Raw genomic sequence first — 17,443 nt, 5'->3', positions numbered from 1 at the left:
TTGAGGGAACCATGAATGCCAACATGTACTGTGAAGCAGAGCCATGGCCAAGCATGTCTCCAGACCTAAACCCTATTGAGCATCTGTGTGGCATCCTCAAATGGAAAGTGGAGGAGCGCAAGGTCTCAGACATCCACCAGCTCCGTGATGTTGTCATGGAGGAGTGGAAGAGGACTCCAGTGGCAACCTGTGAAGCTCTGGTGAACTCCATGCCCAAGGAGAGTTAAGGCAGTGCTAGAAAATAAAATAATGGTGCCCACACAAAATATTGACACTTTGGGCCACATTTAAACATTTCCACTTAGAAGTGTACTCACTTTTGTTGCCAGCAGTTTATACATTAATAATTGTGTTATTTTGAGGGGACAGTAAATTCACACTGTTATACAAGCTGTATACTCACTACTTTACATTGTAGCAAAGTGTCATTTCTTCAGTGTTGTCACATGAAAAGATAGAATAAAATAATTACAAAAAATGAGGGGTGTACTCAATTTCGTGAGATACTGTAAATAAAGATCCTAATTATCAGTTTTTAAAATGAAAAAACCTTTCTAAGTGAAAATGGAACTAAATTTTCTTTCTTCCCCCTTTTTTTTTTTTCCCCCTTTTTTACCTTGAGTTTCACTTGAAAGTTAACCCAAGCTTCATACCCTTTAAGTAGCAAAAAATGACTAATCCCCTTTGTAGGGATGGATTTCATAGGATTGGTAACTGCAATTATAGCCTAAATGGCAGAATTAATTAGGTGAAAGCAACACTGATTTAAGAGGCTTGTTAGCTTAGCCTTTATGAAAGGGATGTCTAATTTTAACATGGAAAACCTAATTATTTCACTTGAGAGAACTAGACATGTTGACATTCTTTTTCGGAGTAGTGAAATTCCACATATTAATCAGCTCTGTATTATGTAAAAATTGTGTTAGAATTGTTGTGATATAATCACACTCTGCACTGCCAACTGGGATTTTGGGCTGAATGGATATTGGATAGGTGGAGTAACTCCTTGACCTGGTGAACACAAGTAATATTTTCCTTCCAGAACAAAGACCAACGTTGGTAACTATGGCTTTTATATTAAAGTGATTTTAAAGGCTGAAGGTTTTTTACCTTGAAGCTAAAAACCCTTCTGTATGCTGCCCCCCTAATGCTTGAGCCCCCATTTTTATCTAGCAATGTGCACTGGAACTTTGGCTGTCCTGGGTCTTTCTCTCTTCATTGGCTAAGACACACCATTGGCTCCCACTGCTGTCAATCACAGCCAGTAAGCAAATAAGGAGGGGAGGGTGGGGTTGAGCCATGGCTCTGTGTCTTATACATAGAGCGGGGCTTGGGAGCGAGCATGTGCCCCCAAAGCAAGTTGCTTGCTATTGTGGCCACTGGTCAACGGGATAAAGCCAGGAGCGCCAGCAGGGAACCCGAGAAGAACAGGATCAAGGCTGCTCTGCGGTTTTGTAGAACAAGTTTTTTTTTTTTTTTTTTTTTTAAGCAATAATGCCTTTTTAATAACGCTTCAATCCTAACATGCCCCTTTTCCAGGCTGCAGAATTAATAACTTATTCTTTACAAGCCGTAAAAGCTTTTAAAACTAGCTTTCACTCCCCTCTCTAGCAGCTTGTACTTGGAATTAATTATTCCTCCAAATACAATGAGCATCTTTTGGAGCAGAGTCACATATTTTGTCCCCAATAGACTTTAATAGGTCCACCTGAGACACGCCTGTTAGCAACTAGGTTTCCGTTGGTTAAAAGATTTGCTTAAAAAAAAATGCGCAAGCCTGAAACTCAAGCAAAAACATAATTACAAATCCTAAAAGAAAAAAAAACCTGAGGAAATACCAAAGACACCCAGCTCACATGTGATTGAGGCCTAAAATTGGTTTTGAGCCCATTTCAAACAGTAATTCCTTTCAGGTTTCCGTGATAGTGGGCCCTTGTAGAATACTAATCCAGGGTGCAGAGTTTAGGCCCCAGCCTGCTGCTTCATCAGCGCCCTAGATGGTGGTGATGGACTTTTAGCAAACTAGAACCAGGTTGCAGCCCCCAGATACGCCCAGCTGATGATACAGAGACCGTTTGCATATGCAGAGTACAGATGGCATATGCAGAGTACAGATGGCAGGACACTGAAGAGGATCCAGTAAACGAGAGGTTAGCGGGCGGCTGACGAGCACAAATGGAAGAAGAGGCTGGGGTCAGTTTGAGAAGTCAGACATTGAAACTCAAAACTCTAGGCAAACAGGAGAACCGGAAAGCGATAGGGAAAATATTCTAAATCCACAGTAGAGCAAGCAATGCCCATTGGTGAACAAACACAGAAGCTGGCAGCACATGTGGATAGAATCACAGATCTAGGAGAACCACTGTAGCAGAGCAGTAAAAATTTCACAATACACAACTACCTGCCTTATCTCATGCCTATCTCGTCTAACACACTATACCCGCTGCCATATAAGCAGCAGCTTTAAATAGTGTGGGGCGTGGACTTAGCCCCTAAACCATGATTGGCTAAAGGCACTCTGCCTTTGGCCAATCACGGCCATTGTGCCTTGATTGGCCAAAGCATACAGGTCATGTGCTTTGATCAATCATCAGACAATCAGTAATTTATTTACTGCACCAGCGCAGTGCATTACAGGGCGCTCATTGGCGGGTGAACTTCTCGCCAAGCGCCTAATTTGTTCGTGTGTTCAGCGATGTTCGAGTCGAACTTACGTTTGACTCAAACCTCATACCTCCTACAATATTTTAAAAATTGTGACTCGTCAGTCCAGAGCACCTGTTGCCATTTTTCTGCACCCCAGTTTCTGTTTTCATGTATAGTATAGTTTAGTCACTTTGAAGTCAAAAGGGGCAGAGCCCTGAAACATGTTGCTGCTATGGTGATGTGTAAAATTGTGTGGGGGGGAAGCGATGCTTGTACCCTGACAGCGGGTTTAGTCTGCCAACCCTCTGTTGCTGGTAGTGGCTCCAGTAGAACTTTCTTCCAGCCAAGCACCTTTGAGCAGTTCATGTGTTGCCTTCAGAGCCCCCAGGAGACAGATGGGCGCCATCTAATTCGGGCCTGCCTCCACTGCCATTACAGCGCCGAAGTGCAAATGGATACTATTGTTTAAAAAGTTATGGTTTACCACTAATTGGAGTTCCTTGTTCTTCCTTTCAGCTACCCACAGGGAGTCTTGGATTAGTATCGGGCAGTCCATCGGTGTGGGTTTAGGCTGTGGAAGATTGTTCTGGGTTCCTTGTTCATTTGCATAACACCTGCCTAAAACTTTCACAGTACTGTATAAATATACATGAATATTTCCAACTAGGTTTCATTTAGAGATTGTATTTCAATTTTATTTAAATACTTGCTGTATATAGGGACTTGTCAGGAATATATTAATCTGAGATAGATAGATATATATTTATATTAAAAAAATCCCCACAATAGGGCTAATACAAACATTTTTTTTCAAAGGCATTCTCTAGAACCGGTTAGTTATTTAGATTCTGCAAATTTTACACAAAGGCCACTGGGATTCCAAAAAAAAATAGTGAACAAAAAAAAGAAAAGAGAAAAAAAAAAAAAAACACAGTGGACAGTGTAAATGGACCATAACTGAATAGTGGTTTACCAACACATTTGCATGCACATGGGAAAAAAACTCGGACACACCGCTACTAAACTTTTCACAATAAACCAAGTTGCTATTTCCCAGGTGAAAAGCTGACAAAAGTCAACTTTCCCATTTTTAAAAACAGACTATTTCCCTAAGGAGATTAATTACAACCATTGTTCACCAAGTGCTCAGCAAAGAATGACACCATGAAGCAGATCAGCAGGGTGCCCTGTATTATGAAAGCATAAGCGAAGCACTCATCTGAACACCTAGTATAAGATAAAATCAGTGAACTGCATTTCTAACAGAAATGTGTAATTCCACTTGACCTAGCCCACACTCCCCTTGCCAGGCACTATAGAAGGACCTGACTTCTAGGCAACACAAGCTTTATTCAAACTAGAAGGGTCACGTTGTTCCCACTAGCTAGAGGGTCTTATTTAGTAAATCCATACATCACATTAGTTTTCCACATATGCCAACACACTCTTAATTGTAGTTGTTTAAACCTAGGATGCGACTATTTGTAAAATACACATTGTAAAAATATAACCATAAAAGAAAACCTTACTTAAGGGTTAAACAAAAAAAAACCTACAGTTCATTAGTTTACCTTTGCCTGATTGTTGCCTCCCTTATTATAAAAAAAAAAAGCCATTTTATATAAAAACAAGCATTTCGAAAGCCTAGAAAAAAGTAAATGATTCCAGCTGTGAGAAGATGAACTAAATGCATTTCTTTATAATAAGATTCAGAGAATTCTTACATGTATAGTTGTGTACTCCAGGAAATCGCTGCATGGACAGGTTGTCAGCTGTGCTTTATCGGGAACCCTAACAATTCATATGCTGTGAAAATTATTCGGTGCATACAATATGCAGAAACAGGAGTCTTTATAACACAATCAGGAGAAATGAAATGCAATGGAAAATATTTGTCCTTTTTTCTTTCTGCAAAAAGGTTAGCATTAACGCTTTCATGGTTAAACTGAACCTGTGCCCAGATTACAAAAAAAATAAAGGATTTACATGAGCCAGCAGTAAAAGCACTTTAAAAACAAGCCATCATTTATCTCTGTAGCTATAATCATTGTGAAGAAATATTGATACATTTTAAATCAATAAACAGCATAAAGAGGAATAAATATTTCCCTCTTATTCCTTTTTTGGCTGCAACTCCAAAATTTGAATTACCCTTTCATGGTGACGTTGGTGATCTGGGCATTCAGAGAGTTGAGTGAATTTTCCCTAACAGGAACACATAAAGCTGTGGCTCTATCCTCTATGCAAATCTAGAAGAAAAAAAGTTTTTTCTTTAGCTATACTTCAATTATACTCAGTGAGGGTCCTACTCTAGTTTCTGATCACTTTTATATATGGACCATTCACAGATATTTTAGCACTTCATTCAAACTGTCTTCATAATGCTAGATAAAGAGAATGTATATGTTCGAAACCATGGGATAAAAAAAGCCTTACAATACTGGAAGGGTATTATGGGGCTAGGAGTGAGGGAGAGTGCATGCCAGCCCATAGGCATTAACACTAGGCGCTACATGGAAAGTCTTGGCCTGACCGCAATGAGATCTCATAAGGGATTCACTAGTCGTTCACTGTTCATAAACATGTGCTCCTCCTACTGCCTTTTGGTCACCACAATAATGAACATATATTTTTAGTGTGAGGAAATAATGGGATTTGTGACTTTATTAACCGAACTGTCTTCTTTTGTTAGCTAGAAGATAGGATAAGTTGTCCTGCTTATCTGCTCTCCATCGGTCTTTGAGCTCCTCTGGAATCTTTGTAACTCCTTTAATTTGTGAAACTTCCGTTGTCTTGAGCGGACCGTGTCTGGATCTCCCCTATATCTCCCTTTTTTCTCTGTTTATATCATTTCATTGTCTTGTTCCTTCCTTAATCTTACAGCCTCCCCAGGTTCCGAAGAGGCCTTCTGTAGTAGTCTAAATTTAATACTTGCATTTCCTAAAATGTCTGAATTTCCTCAACGGTTTTTCAATTGAACCATCTCTATTTTTTTATTTCCCCCATTGTTTATTTGCAGTATTTATTGAAAATCTGGAATTATCCTGATCTAATTAAATAAAAAGTTATTTGAATAAGAGAAGTCATCTGCTATGTAGAAATTGACAAACGTATAGGTGGAAGCAGTTGCTTGGTATGCAGATTGCGTCTTACTCTACTCTTGACGTACATCTCCTACATAACATTGACCTTGGCATGACCTATTCTGTCTTGCTCTTCCTAGCACTAAAGAGTTTAAAGGATTGATCACCATTCGAAGTGCAGTTAGGGCTTCTGTCAACTCTGCCATTTAGAAGATATTTTGTGTTTAAATTCTGGAGCTGTCACTGGATGGATCTGAATGCCAGAAAAAATGTATATGCACCAAAGAACCATGGGGGTGGAGTGAAGTGTTTCTTTAGATATCCAAGTCGCAGCAACTGAAATCTATTCACTACCACCACCACCTTACTCAGTGTCTGTTATATATCCTATAAAGACTGCTCCAAATTATGAACCATGATTAACCACTTTAGTACTAGCACCATATCTTCGTTACCAGGCCATTTTTCAGATTTCAGTTCTGTATTAGTTTAACTGACAATTACTCCTTCAGGATACACTACTCAAATTGTATTTTATTTTGTTAGTTCAATAATTTTTATTAGAAAGTTTCATAATAAAATACAACAATACAAGTAGAAAAGAGGAAGAAAAAACAAAAAGGGGGGGGGAACATGGGAAAGGGCGAGGAAAAGGCCAAAGTACAGAGAACAGCATTATAAACTGACAGTATCAAAAAGGTCCATGGTGACAGGGGCCGTCAGCCGCTGGAAACACAATAATGCAATGTGGGATATGGGTAAGCATGGTAAAAGCAATCACAGAATGCGCACACCCCACCCACCTCAAACATCCCCGACCTTATACCAACTTAAGAGAAAAGAGACTAGGGGAATTGGGGGACCCACAAACTCAGGCTATGGAGGGACCATTAGGGTAACACATTGAGGGGGAAGGGAAAGAAAGATGAAAGAAAAAGAGAGAGAAGGAGAGATAGGGAAAGAGGGGTGGGATGGGGAACACAGAATCGGTGCATAAAAATCCCAGCTGGCGTAATTAGGGGGCCACCCCCAGGGTATTTATTTTTTTATTGTTTGAGGCAGTGTGTTCTTTTGGAGGTATCAACTACTTTTTTTATTATGCTGTATGGGGGGTAAACTTTTTGGATAGCGTTCTTCCTGCTTTCTGTTTTTACTTTTGTTTGTTTTTTTAGATATTACCCCACAATGCTCTACCAGTAGTTTAAAACTAGCAAAAAGCCAGGACAGTAATTTTAGTGTTGGGACCTTCATAGTAAACCTAATCTGCGTGTTATGGTCTTCAGTAATCTCTATTGATCCCCATATTTTTATGTTTCTCATCTTACATGCTCGGAGCATGCGAGGATTGTTCGCTGCTCTACTAGGGGATCCCCTTCTTTTTTCTTGTTTACTAAAGCAATTAATAAAAACTAAAAAAAACGATATTGCCCCACTACCCCCCCAAATTATTCCTTTTTGGATAGTAGACACCCCAAGTTGATCTCATTTTTGTTAATTCAAGAAATATGCTGTTATTTAGAAGCTTTAAAAGATGCAATAGGTACAATAGCGGGTTTAAGTACAGGTCACATACAGTGGAAGGATAGAGATGAAGGGGTTTAGGTACAGATGTGCAGAATAAAGACGGTCAAAGAGTCCATATACTGGTCACTGCAAAGACCGGATGGGATCGTTCATTCACTTTTAGTGAAGTTCGGCAACCCTCCCCCCCCCCCCCCCCCCGCACTAAAAAATTAAGTCAGGAGCTACAAATACTATAATATTAGGACACTTGCCTGTCCAGGGATCCCACTATGTCGGCACCCCAGCCAATTTTAAGATCAGCTCTTGGGTGCCACTGATGCCATTCAGAGCCAGTCCCCTACTGTGCATGCACAAAGCACTTTCTAACTGGCCCAGCGGCGGGTGAGATGGCTGGTTTTTGCCTCGGTGGCGTCTCGGAGAACTGGGAACGGGTACATGTCAAAAATGTGTACTTGTTTCCTCCTCTCACCTGCCAAATGGGGGACCAGAGGGCGGGGGGGGGGGGGTGGAAGCAGATAAGCGGGGCTTTCCCTTTAGGGTAGAACTCCGCTGTATTCATTAAATCTGCCTTCCACAGTTAGGGCAGGCTCTACAATATAAGCGCGGTTTACATTTTTGATTGCTGTAATTGGTCATCAGTGATCACATGATGCAGAACTGCTTGGATCTGCTCTATACAGTACACGGTGTCTGTGAGCTAAGCTGTCCCTTGATGGCTTTTAAATGCATTTATCTGTGTATCTAGTGGTTTGCCCAAAATTCTGCTTTAAAGAGATTTGTGATGGTGGCTAACATTTGGTTTTATAAAAGAAAAGAATAATAAAGCATGAATGAAATGTTTTCTAATAATTTTCTACTATGTCATCAGATTTCCTTTTAATATGTTCTAGACAGAGGTGACCTATCTGCATTCATATGCATAATACACATTCAGAATATAAATAACCTGTCCAGGCTTTGATGTATGTGTATGTTATGCCTCTTGGAAGTTTTTGCTGCATTCTGGCACATAAACATCTCGGTATGATATTCTTTCATCTCCATGGATCATGCACGTATCCCGATCTAACGTCCTTCTGCTCTGTTTTACGACTGTTCTGTAGCCCCCTATGGAACCCTCCAGCCTGGCACAGCTGTCTTTCTGGCTGTGTAGATAAACACAAAGCCTGCAGTGAGCTTAATGGTAGAGTGGGTGAAAAATATGATCGCTTGTACTTTTTTTGGGTTAACTTTTAACTGTTCGTTACCGTAAAATTTTTACTCCAAACCTAGTGTAAATTATTGTCCCGGAAATGTGGTTGTGTTCTGAACCACGTCATGGGAAGGCGATCATTTCTTTTTTTTTTATAAAATGTTTCACAGTTAAGGACCGTGCCCGCAGCCTCTGCCTCTCTTGCACTGTGCCCGCAGCCTCTGCCTCTCTTGCACCGTGCCCGCAGCCTCTGCCTCTCTTGCACCGTGCCCGCAGCCTCTGCCTCTCTTGCACCGTGCCCGCAGCCTCTGCCTCTCTTGCACCGTGCCCGCAGCCTCTGCCTCTCTTGCACCGTGCCCGCAGCCTCTGCTTCTCTTGCACCGTGCCCGCAGCCTCTGCCTCTCTTGCACCGTGCCCGCAGCCTCTGCCTCTCTTGCACCGTGCCCGCAGCCTCTGCCCCTCCTGTACCATAAGGGTTGCCACCTCATCGCTTTAAACCCTTTGCATCTCCTGTACCATACCTATACCCCCTGATATCTCTTCTACCTCTTGTACCATGCCTGCACAGCCTCTGACATGTCCTCCTCCTGTACTATGACTGCAGCCCCGGCATCTCCGGTACTATGTCTGAACTTTTACCACTTCTAACCGGAATTTGCTTTTATATTTGTGGAGCCCTATGTGCTTTCATATCTGTCTTATCTATATAGAATACACTCTTCAAATGTGCTTTAAAATGCATGGGTTTCCCTTTTATGAACAAGAAAATTATGTTCTGCGGTTGGGCTGGTATAATAATGCTATGGGGCTGGTATGAAATTATTTCCGGGGCTGATTTTTATTCCCAGTCTGGCCCTGTATATAACAGGATCATCTTTATAGTGCACCAGTGGAATTTCAGTTCATTCACTGTAGAGTCAATCTGGAAATGGTGCGTTGGCATTTAGACATAGGAGTGGTTCTTTTCCGTGCTAATGTTAGAGGCAGGTGAGGCAAGTATTCTGCAATAGGGGATTACTATAGTGTTGGAAGAAGAGTTCATTTTTAGGTTAAAGCTGAACTTCCACCAAAAACTTTTTTTGAAGTTCTGAATACAGTGGGTAAAGTCTAGAAACTCTGAACGGCTTTTATTGATGAGACTTTCTGAGTGTAAAATAGAGTTATGCTGAAGGTATGGTTATGTGTTGGCAGTGGGGTTAAAGTATGGTTGTCACAAACCTGGCAAATTTAGAATAAGGGTATGCTTAACCACTTCAGCCCTGGAAGGTTTTACCCCCTTGACCAGGCCATTTTTTGCAATACAGCACTGCGTTACTTTAACTGACAATTGCGCAATCCTGTACCTAAATTAAATGTATGTCCTTTTTTTTTTTTTTTTTTTTTTTTTTTTTTCTCCACAAGTAATTTTTTCTTGGTGGTATTTGATTACCTCGGTTTTATTTTTTTGCCTATAAACAAAAAAAGACCAACCAGTTTTGAAAAAAAATATATATTTTTTTTACTTGATGCTATAAATATGCAAAAAAATGGCCTTGTGATGCTTGTTGCTTTATGTGAATAAAGGACCAGGTTATCACCGTACCAAGCTGTGCTGGTGAAGATACTTCTTTCTGATGGTTGTGTGGGGGTGACATCCATCAATTTACTGCAGCACCCTGCATGAACTGTATCCAAGATTCACAACAAATCTTAACTGCCCCAAATACCGGACACGTCCAAAATTTTGCACCACTATAGTGCGTTGCAGCACATTGCATTCGGGTGCTATTCAAGATGAATGGCACTGCAGTGTGTGAGCTCTGTAATGTGAACTTGTCAAGGGCAAACTTTATTACAGCTTGTATTTTCAATGGTGAAATTTGGTTTGCAGCCTTTTGCAAATAGATCTCGTGATGATGCTTCAACTGAGTGGCCTCCAAACTGTGGCCCTTTTGTTTGCTTTTTACCTGGCCCTTGAGACACACTTCCTCCCACTGACACCAATAATGGGGCATCATTTCTGCCACTGACACCAATGATGGGGCACTATTCCTTCCACTGACACCAATGATGGGGCACTATTCCTTCCACTGACACCAATGATGGGGCGCTATTCCTTCCACTGACACCAATGATGGGGCGCGATTTCTCCCACTGACACCAATGATGGGGGCGCGATTTCTCCCACTGACACCAATGATGGGGCGCGATTCCTCCCACTGACACCAATGATGGGGCGCAATTTCTCCCACTGACACCAATGATGGGGTGCGATTTCTCCCACTGACACCAATGATGGGGCGCGATTTCTCCCACTGACACCAATGATGGGGCGCGATTTCTCCCACTGACACCAATGATGGGGGCGCGATTTCTCCCACTGACACCAATGATGGGGGCGCGATTTCTCCCACTGACACCAATGATGGGGCGCGATTTCTCCCACTGACACCAATGATGGGGCGCGATTTCTCCCACTGACGCCAATGATGGGGCGCGATTTCTCCCACTGACGCCAATGATGGGGCGCTATTTCTCCCACTGACGCCAATGATGGGGCGCTATTCCTTCCACTGACTCCAATGATGGGGCGCGATTTCTCCCACTGACACCAATGATGGGGGCGCGATTTCTCCCACTAACGCCAATGATGGGGCGCTATTCCTCCCACAGACACCAATTGTTTACTCCTCATTGATGCCATGACTGTTTCTACTCCCAATGGCCACAGTCCGGCCCCCCAAAAATCTGAAGGACACTAAACTGGCCCTTTGTTTAAAGTTTGGATTTTTTAAATCAAGTGGTTGGATCTTGGTCTTTTTTTTTTTCATAGTTTTATTGGGAATAAGCAATAGAGTACAGTACAGAAACACATCGTACAAGATGTTTGGGGGGGGGGGGGAATACATCTTCCCTATATATTTATAGTTATTTCATTTCTTTTAGTTAAATATTATATTTATAGTGTGGTGTCCAGCATTAGATTCTGTAGTGAGCATAATGTAAATGTGCCTGAATGACAGAATTACAAAGTAAGTTTTAGTTGCGAGTCCTCTGGTGTAGGGCTGCAAATAACGGTTATTTTAATAATTGATTAGTTGGCTTATTGTTTTTATTAATCGGAAAAAACCTTAAAGTGTGTGGTGAATAATTTAGTTGATATGTAAAGTTTAAAAAAAGGCAATTTATTCTTAAATATCTATATATGCAGTGGTAAATATGAATAACCAACTATATGGTTAGGGATCAAATACTTTAATCCACTCTGAGAATAACCGACAGAAGAGATATACTGTATAAACTATTAGAGGTTAAATCTAGTAAATATCAAACTCAGATCAAATTTTTTTATTTAAAAAAAAAAGACTGTTTTGCCGATTTCCAGACAGAACTCTAATATATTATGTATGACAGACTCTCTTGTCAGTCAGACGACTTGATAAAAGCTCCATGCACCTGCTGTCATTAATGCTGGCCATACAAAAACAATGTCTTTCTTCTTAAAATTTTTCATTTTAAGAACTTTCGTTCGGTTTTCTAATCATTAGTGGGGTCAAATCGATGTTCGTTTTTGACTACAGTGATTAGAAACTTCGAAGGAGCAGAATCAAAAACTTCTTGGTCAAAGGAATTTTCAGATTCTGTGGTTTTCATGTTAAAACTGAATGTTAAAAGTAAGTGAAATTTTTAAGCGACCTTCTTTCATTCAGCGAATGTACGAAGATTTTTCTTAGGAATATTCTCATGGGAAAATCAGTACATGTATGGCCAACATAAGGCTTGGTTCACCCCTGTGCAGTTTACTTTTGATCTGTTTCCGCAGTGATTTTTTCTGTGCATTTTGCGCACGTGATTTGGCTGCCATTTGCATGATTTTGTTTTTTTGGCCAATTTGCTGTTGGTCAATTAAAAAAAACGCAACAAACAATGTTGTACTTATCAGCTCTGTGTAATGGTTTTGCACAGAGCAGCCCTGATTCTCCTCTTCTTGGTTCCTCCGCAGACTCTTCTGACTCCTCCTGCCTTTAGAGTGCCCCTATAGCAAGCTGCAAAGTATAGTATAGAGTGCCCCTCTATAGCAAAGTAAAAAAAACTGCCTTGAGGACCACTCACGTCCTGCCCAGGACTATGTGTCCCATGAGGCTTTTCTCCTCACACATACACATACACATTCACAAGTTCTCAGGGACTTACCAACATGTATGGATGGTGTACTGAGCTTACCATCGTGTATGGATGGTGTACTGAGCTTACCATCGTGTATGGATGGTGTACTGAGCTTACCATCGTGTATGGATGGTGTACTGAGCTTACCATCGTGTATGGATGGTGTACTGAGCTTACCATCGTGTATGGATGGTGTACTGAGCTTACCATCGTGTATGGATGGTGTACTGAGCTTACCATCGTGTATGGATGGTGTACCGAGCTTACCATCGTGTATGGACGCTGTACCGAGCTTACCATCGTGTATGGATGCTGTACCGAGCTTACCATCGTGTATGGGTGGATGGTGTACTGAGCTGTATGTGTGTTGCACTGTATTTCCTGATATGTAAACAAATAATGCATTCTATATGCAGGCAAACTAATTGGCTGACCTACTAATCGATTATGAAAATAATTGACAACTATTTTCATAATCTATTTTGTTTTGGCCCTACTCGGGTATAGTTAAAAACAAAATCAAGTCAAATTGTCATATTGTCAACACTATTGGCTCAGCTGCAGGGTCAAATTTCCTGATGAGTAATCGTACATTTCATTTTTTTTTTTCTCAGGTGCGCCAGAGGTTTCCTGCATGGCCGTGCCAAAGAGTAGTATTTTGCAGTACAGCATCGCCCTCTGATGGTGAGTATATGTGTTTGCATGTCGAAGTGTAGCTGGTGCTTCCTTCCAGAGAGATGTTGTGTATATATCATAGTATCCTTAACATAATTAACAATTTAGATTGAAAGCCATTATTTAAAATTTTTATTTTTGAAGAGAAGAAAGACGTTGTTACTTAAGGAACATATGTTTTTGTTATGTAAAATAAAACCCCATGTGTGTCGCATTCTTTGTTCTATTCACAATTACATCCATTTATTTATTTATGTTACCCTCTATTGGGAAGCAAATGTCCTCCAAGGTAATCTTGAATATCTATCTATATGGGTAACCATCTTCAAAGGTTCCCCACAAATCCTCACCACAGGTTTCTGTGCATACAAGCAAAATGATGCCAACGCATCCCTACATTTTCGTGTTATATAAAATTCGATCATTAGGCCTGGTTTACAAAGTTTTGCTTGCAAATTCTAGTCTGGCAGTCCTCACCTACAGTCAGTTTTTTCACCTGAGCTTTCATCATGTGTAAGACTAAACTTTTCATTTTATTTAAAAAAAAAAAAAAGACAATGGAACATTTTCTTTTAGATTCAAATAGATGATAATTTTATATTTATATCTTGTATAATATTGCTATATTCACCTGTCTGCCATATGCAGACAGGTGAATATATCCACAAATATTGCGATGTGAGCTACTAAGTAAAACATTACTTCTGCTTTTGTATATACATTAAATCTTTATTTTAAGCTAAATAGGGGAATTCACCAATGAAAAAAATTAAACAGAACTTGCTCAGAGAAGAAGTATTTGGCCAAAAGATGTAAAGACCACCAAAAATAGGCCTCCAAGGAGTCAGACTGATCTGTATATAGTCTGCTGCCTATTACAAAGTAAGAAGATAAGTGTTGTAGTCCTACCAATACCCCACTTTTCCATGAAACTTCATTTCTTCATTAAATCACAGGAAGCGAAATGATGACCTGCAGTGATGCTGTATTCTCCATTAGACACAGTGCCTACAATAGAGCTGTATATTTGATGATGTAATTTATATTTAGAAATATTTTTAAAACGTGGACAATATTTCATAATTACCGTAACAACCTTTTTTTATATAAATTGCAAATTTTTAATTGAAAAAATGTGCAGAAACCACTAAGCATTCACCTTAAAGAGGTTGTAAACCCAAACATTTTTTTTTAACCTGAAAGAGAAACACATGAGCTAGTATGCATCGCATACTAGCTCATTATGAAATACTTACCTTACAAGGAGCCCCCGCCGTGCCACCCACTTACCTCTATGACGGGCGACCTATTCAGTCGCCCGTCTTCCGGGATCGCGGCACCCGGCCATCTAATTGGCCGGAGCCGCGGTGACGTCATTCCCGCGCACGCCGATGGTCACAGCACGGGGCTCTGAAGGAACGGCACCAGTGGCCGTTCCTTCAGAGCGCATGCGCCAGTGAGATCACTGGCTGCATGTAAGGTAAATATCTCCTAAACGGTACATGTTTAGGATATATTTACAGTACCTCTAGGTAAGCCTTATCATAGGCTTAACTATAGGTAAAAGTTGCAGAGGAGGGTTTACTTCCTCTTTAAGTGCACAGGGAGGATTGCCAGTGACATTCCTGGCTTTTTCAGTCTTTGATCTGCTGCATAAAGCCCCGTCCGTACACACGGGTCGAATTCTGGGCGGCATTGCCAGTTAAATAGAAACTGGCTGACATTTGGCTCATGTGTGCTGCAGGTGGTCTGACACAAGCTGGCCTCTCAGCTGGCTTCTATTAAAAGGGCATGACCAAAATATCTGCCAACCGGCTCCCAATTAGCGCTCTGTCATTGGCCAGAGAGTTCTGGTGGAGGGAGCTGTCCCCTTGTCAGTACAGCAATCTCACCTGCTGTTCCGTTGTGTTCGAACAATGGATTGTTAGTACAGCGGCTCCAACCGGAGCTGTTAAACTAGCAGTATATACTAGGCTTTATACGTGTACTCTGGTTTCCTCCCACATGCCAAAGACATGCTGGTAGGTTAATTGGCTCCTGACTAAATTGGCCCTTGTTTATGTATGAATGGGAGTTGGGGACCTTGGATTGTAAGCTCCTTGCAGGCAGGGACTGATGTGAACGTACAATATATATGTAAAGCGATGTGTAAATTGATGGTGCTAGAAAAGTACCTGTGATAAATAAGAACGATGGTAAATGATGTAACAGACCATGCTTGCGTTTTTGGTTAAAAGTTAGAAAGTGGAACTGTCCAGCTGATTCCATTTTATTTCTGTTTCTTTCTAGATGTTTCTGTGATTTACCAAAACGGGTTGCCTGTGATAACCTTTACCCTTCCATCACGGCGGGAGCAATGCAGATTCACTCTAAAGCCTATTTCCGATACAGTAGGAGTATTCCTGCAGCAGGTTCAATCAGAAGACCGAGGAATAGACAGGGTGGCAATCTACTCCATAGGTATGTAAGTGGGTATCTATGATGGCTTTAACTTTTCTGCTTAGTTGTTTGTCTCTCTCTGAAATGTGTTCTTTTTTGCTTTTTAAAATTCTTCAGTGTATCCACAGTGGTATGCATCATTAAAAGGTTACTCTTCAGGGTTTTGTTTTGTTTTTTTCTACTTCGAAACCCCTGTTTTCCAGCCTTCCAGCAACAAGCAGGATCATCAATGCTCCTGACTAATGGGGGACTAAGGGGCATTAAGCAATGCTTTTGTAATTATTACATTGATTGTAAAGGCGTATTTTTTTTTTTTATAACAAACATGTCATACTTGCCTGCTCTGTGCGGTGCTTTTGCACAGAGCAGCCCTAAACCTCTTCTTCCTGGGTCCCCTGCCAGTGCTCCTGGCCCCTCCCTTCTGCCAAGTGCCTTCTTAGAAAACCAATTGTTATAGAGATAGGCTTGCTCCTGAGCTGCTGCACTGAAGTGTCCATTCACACATGGCCACAGCTCGCCCCCATCCCCCACTCTCTTCTCATTGGCTCACTGGCTGTAATTGACTGCAGTGGGAGCCAGAGGCTCTTGCTGCTGTCTCAGCCAATAAGGAAGGAGAGATCAGGACAGCCGAGGCTCTCGTGCACATCTCTGGATTGAGATGGGGCTCAGATAGGTATTGGGGGGCTGCTGCACACAAGGTTTTTACCTGGATGCAAAAAAAAAAACTTAAGCCTTTACGACCACTTTGATTTCTGGGTATTTGTAAAATTTATATTGTAGTTCCCCTGGTGCCACATTTGGCACCTTTCAGAGGGGAGGGGGGACCGGTTACCTGTTTTTGACAGGCACCCTTCCCCACTTCCAGGAGACGGCTCCTTGGTGCTGTCCCTCAGAAGTTTGGCCCCCTCCTCCTTCCCCGCCACTGAGCCAATCTGAATGCGCAGCGCGCTTTGCACATGCGCAGTAGGGAGCCGCCCGCGAAGCTTCAAGGCTTCACTGCTGAGTTGCCTTACCGGAAACATCGGCTGTTGTGCCGACATTGCTGGACTCCAGGACAGGTAAGTGTCCTAATATTAAAAGTCAGCAGCTACAGTACGTGTAGCTGCTGACTTTTAATTTTGAAGGGGGAGGCTGGAACACCGCTATAAGTATGGGGCTTCTAGGTTTGACACTAGCCAGGGGGGCCATAGGTATTTAGCAAAAGCCACGTTTTCTGGAAGATTCCTGTAACTGTGACCATTACCTAAAATCTCTTTCCTTTTTTATCTTGGATTATGTGCACTCTTCTTGCTGCAGTCTTTGGCCTTACAGTAAAAATAAATCTAACAAGGTGACTTGAGATATCTTGTAACGGCTTTTAGATGGACTAATAAAGGAGAATAATTATCTCCTGGGGAAATTTTTGTTTAATGTGGGTATACCAAAAATCTTATTCAGACTTCTAGGGTAGAAAAGCCAAGTTTAAGTGTTTTTTTTATTTTTTGGGCAAAAATTATTTTAATCTGTATGCATCATGAGTAATTTCGGGTAACAGAAGAGACTGATGAATTAAGGGAAATATTCCTAATATTTTGTGATTTTTACTTTAAAACTGTTTTTGTTTTATACTTTCAGATGGAGAACGTATATCCTCTTCCACAAGTATAGAAGTTCTTCTATTAGATGATTTTAAATTGAATATTAATGATAGAAGCTACCATGTGCGGCCGCCAAAACAAGGTATGGGGTGTTAAAGAAC

The 17,443-nt window shown here is 41.2% G+C and overlaps 1 protein-coding gene across 1 annotated transcript in view; it reads left to right on the top strand.

Annotated features, from left to right (window-relative positions):
• MCU (mitochondrial calcium uniporter) overlaps positions 1 to 17,443 on the top strand; it is a 206,399-nt gene that overhangs the window by 170,998 nt on the left and 17,958 nt on the right. The window contains exons 2-4 of the mRNA XM_082269176.1: positions 13,206 to 13,275; positions 15,556 to 15,726; positions 17,320 to 17,424. Coding sequence (XP_082125302.1) covers positions 13,206 to 13,275; positions 15,556 to 15,726; positions 17,320 to 17,424 — 346 coding nt within the window. The remainder of the gene's footprint in view (positions 1 to 13,205; positions 13,276 to 15,555; positions 15,727 to 17,319; positions 17,425 to 17,443) is intronic.

This window comes from Pelophylax lessonae (assembly GCF_965119305.1).
Source record: "Pelophylax lessonae genome assembly, chromosome: 9".
NCBI classification, from domain to species: Eukaryota; Metazoa; Chordata; class Amphibia; order Anura; family Ranidae; genus Pelophylax; species Pelophylax lessonae.
The sequence above is the reverse complement of the archived record's forward strand: the minus strand, read 5'-3'. Positions and strand labels throughout refer to the sequence as shown.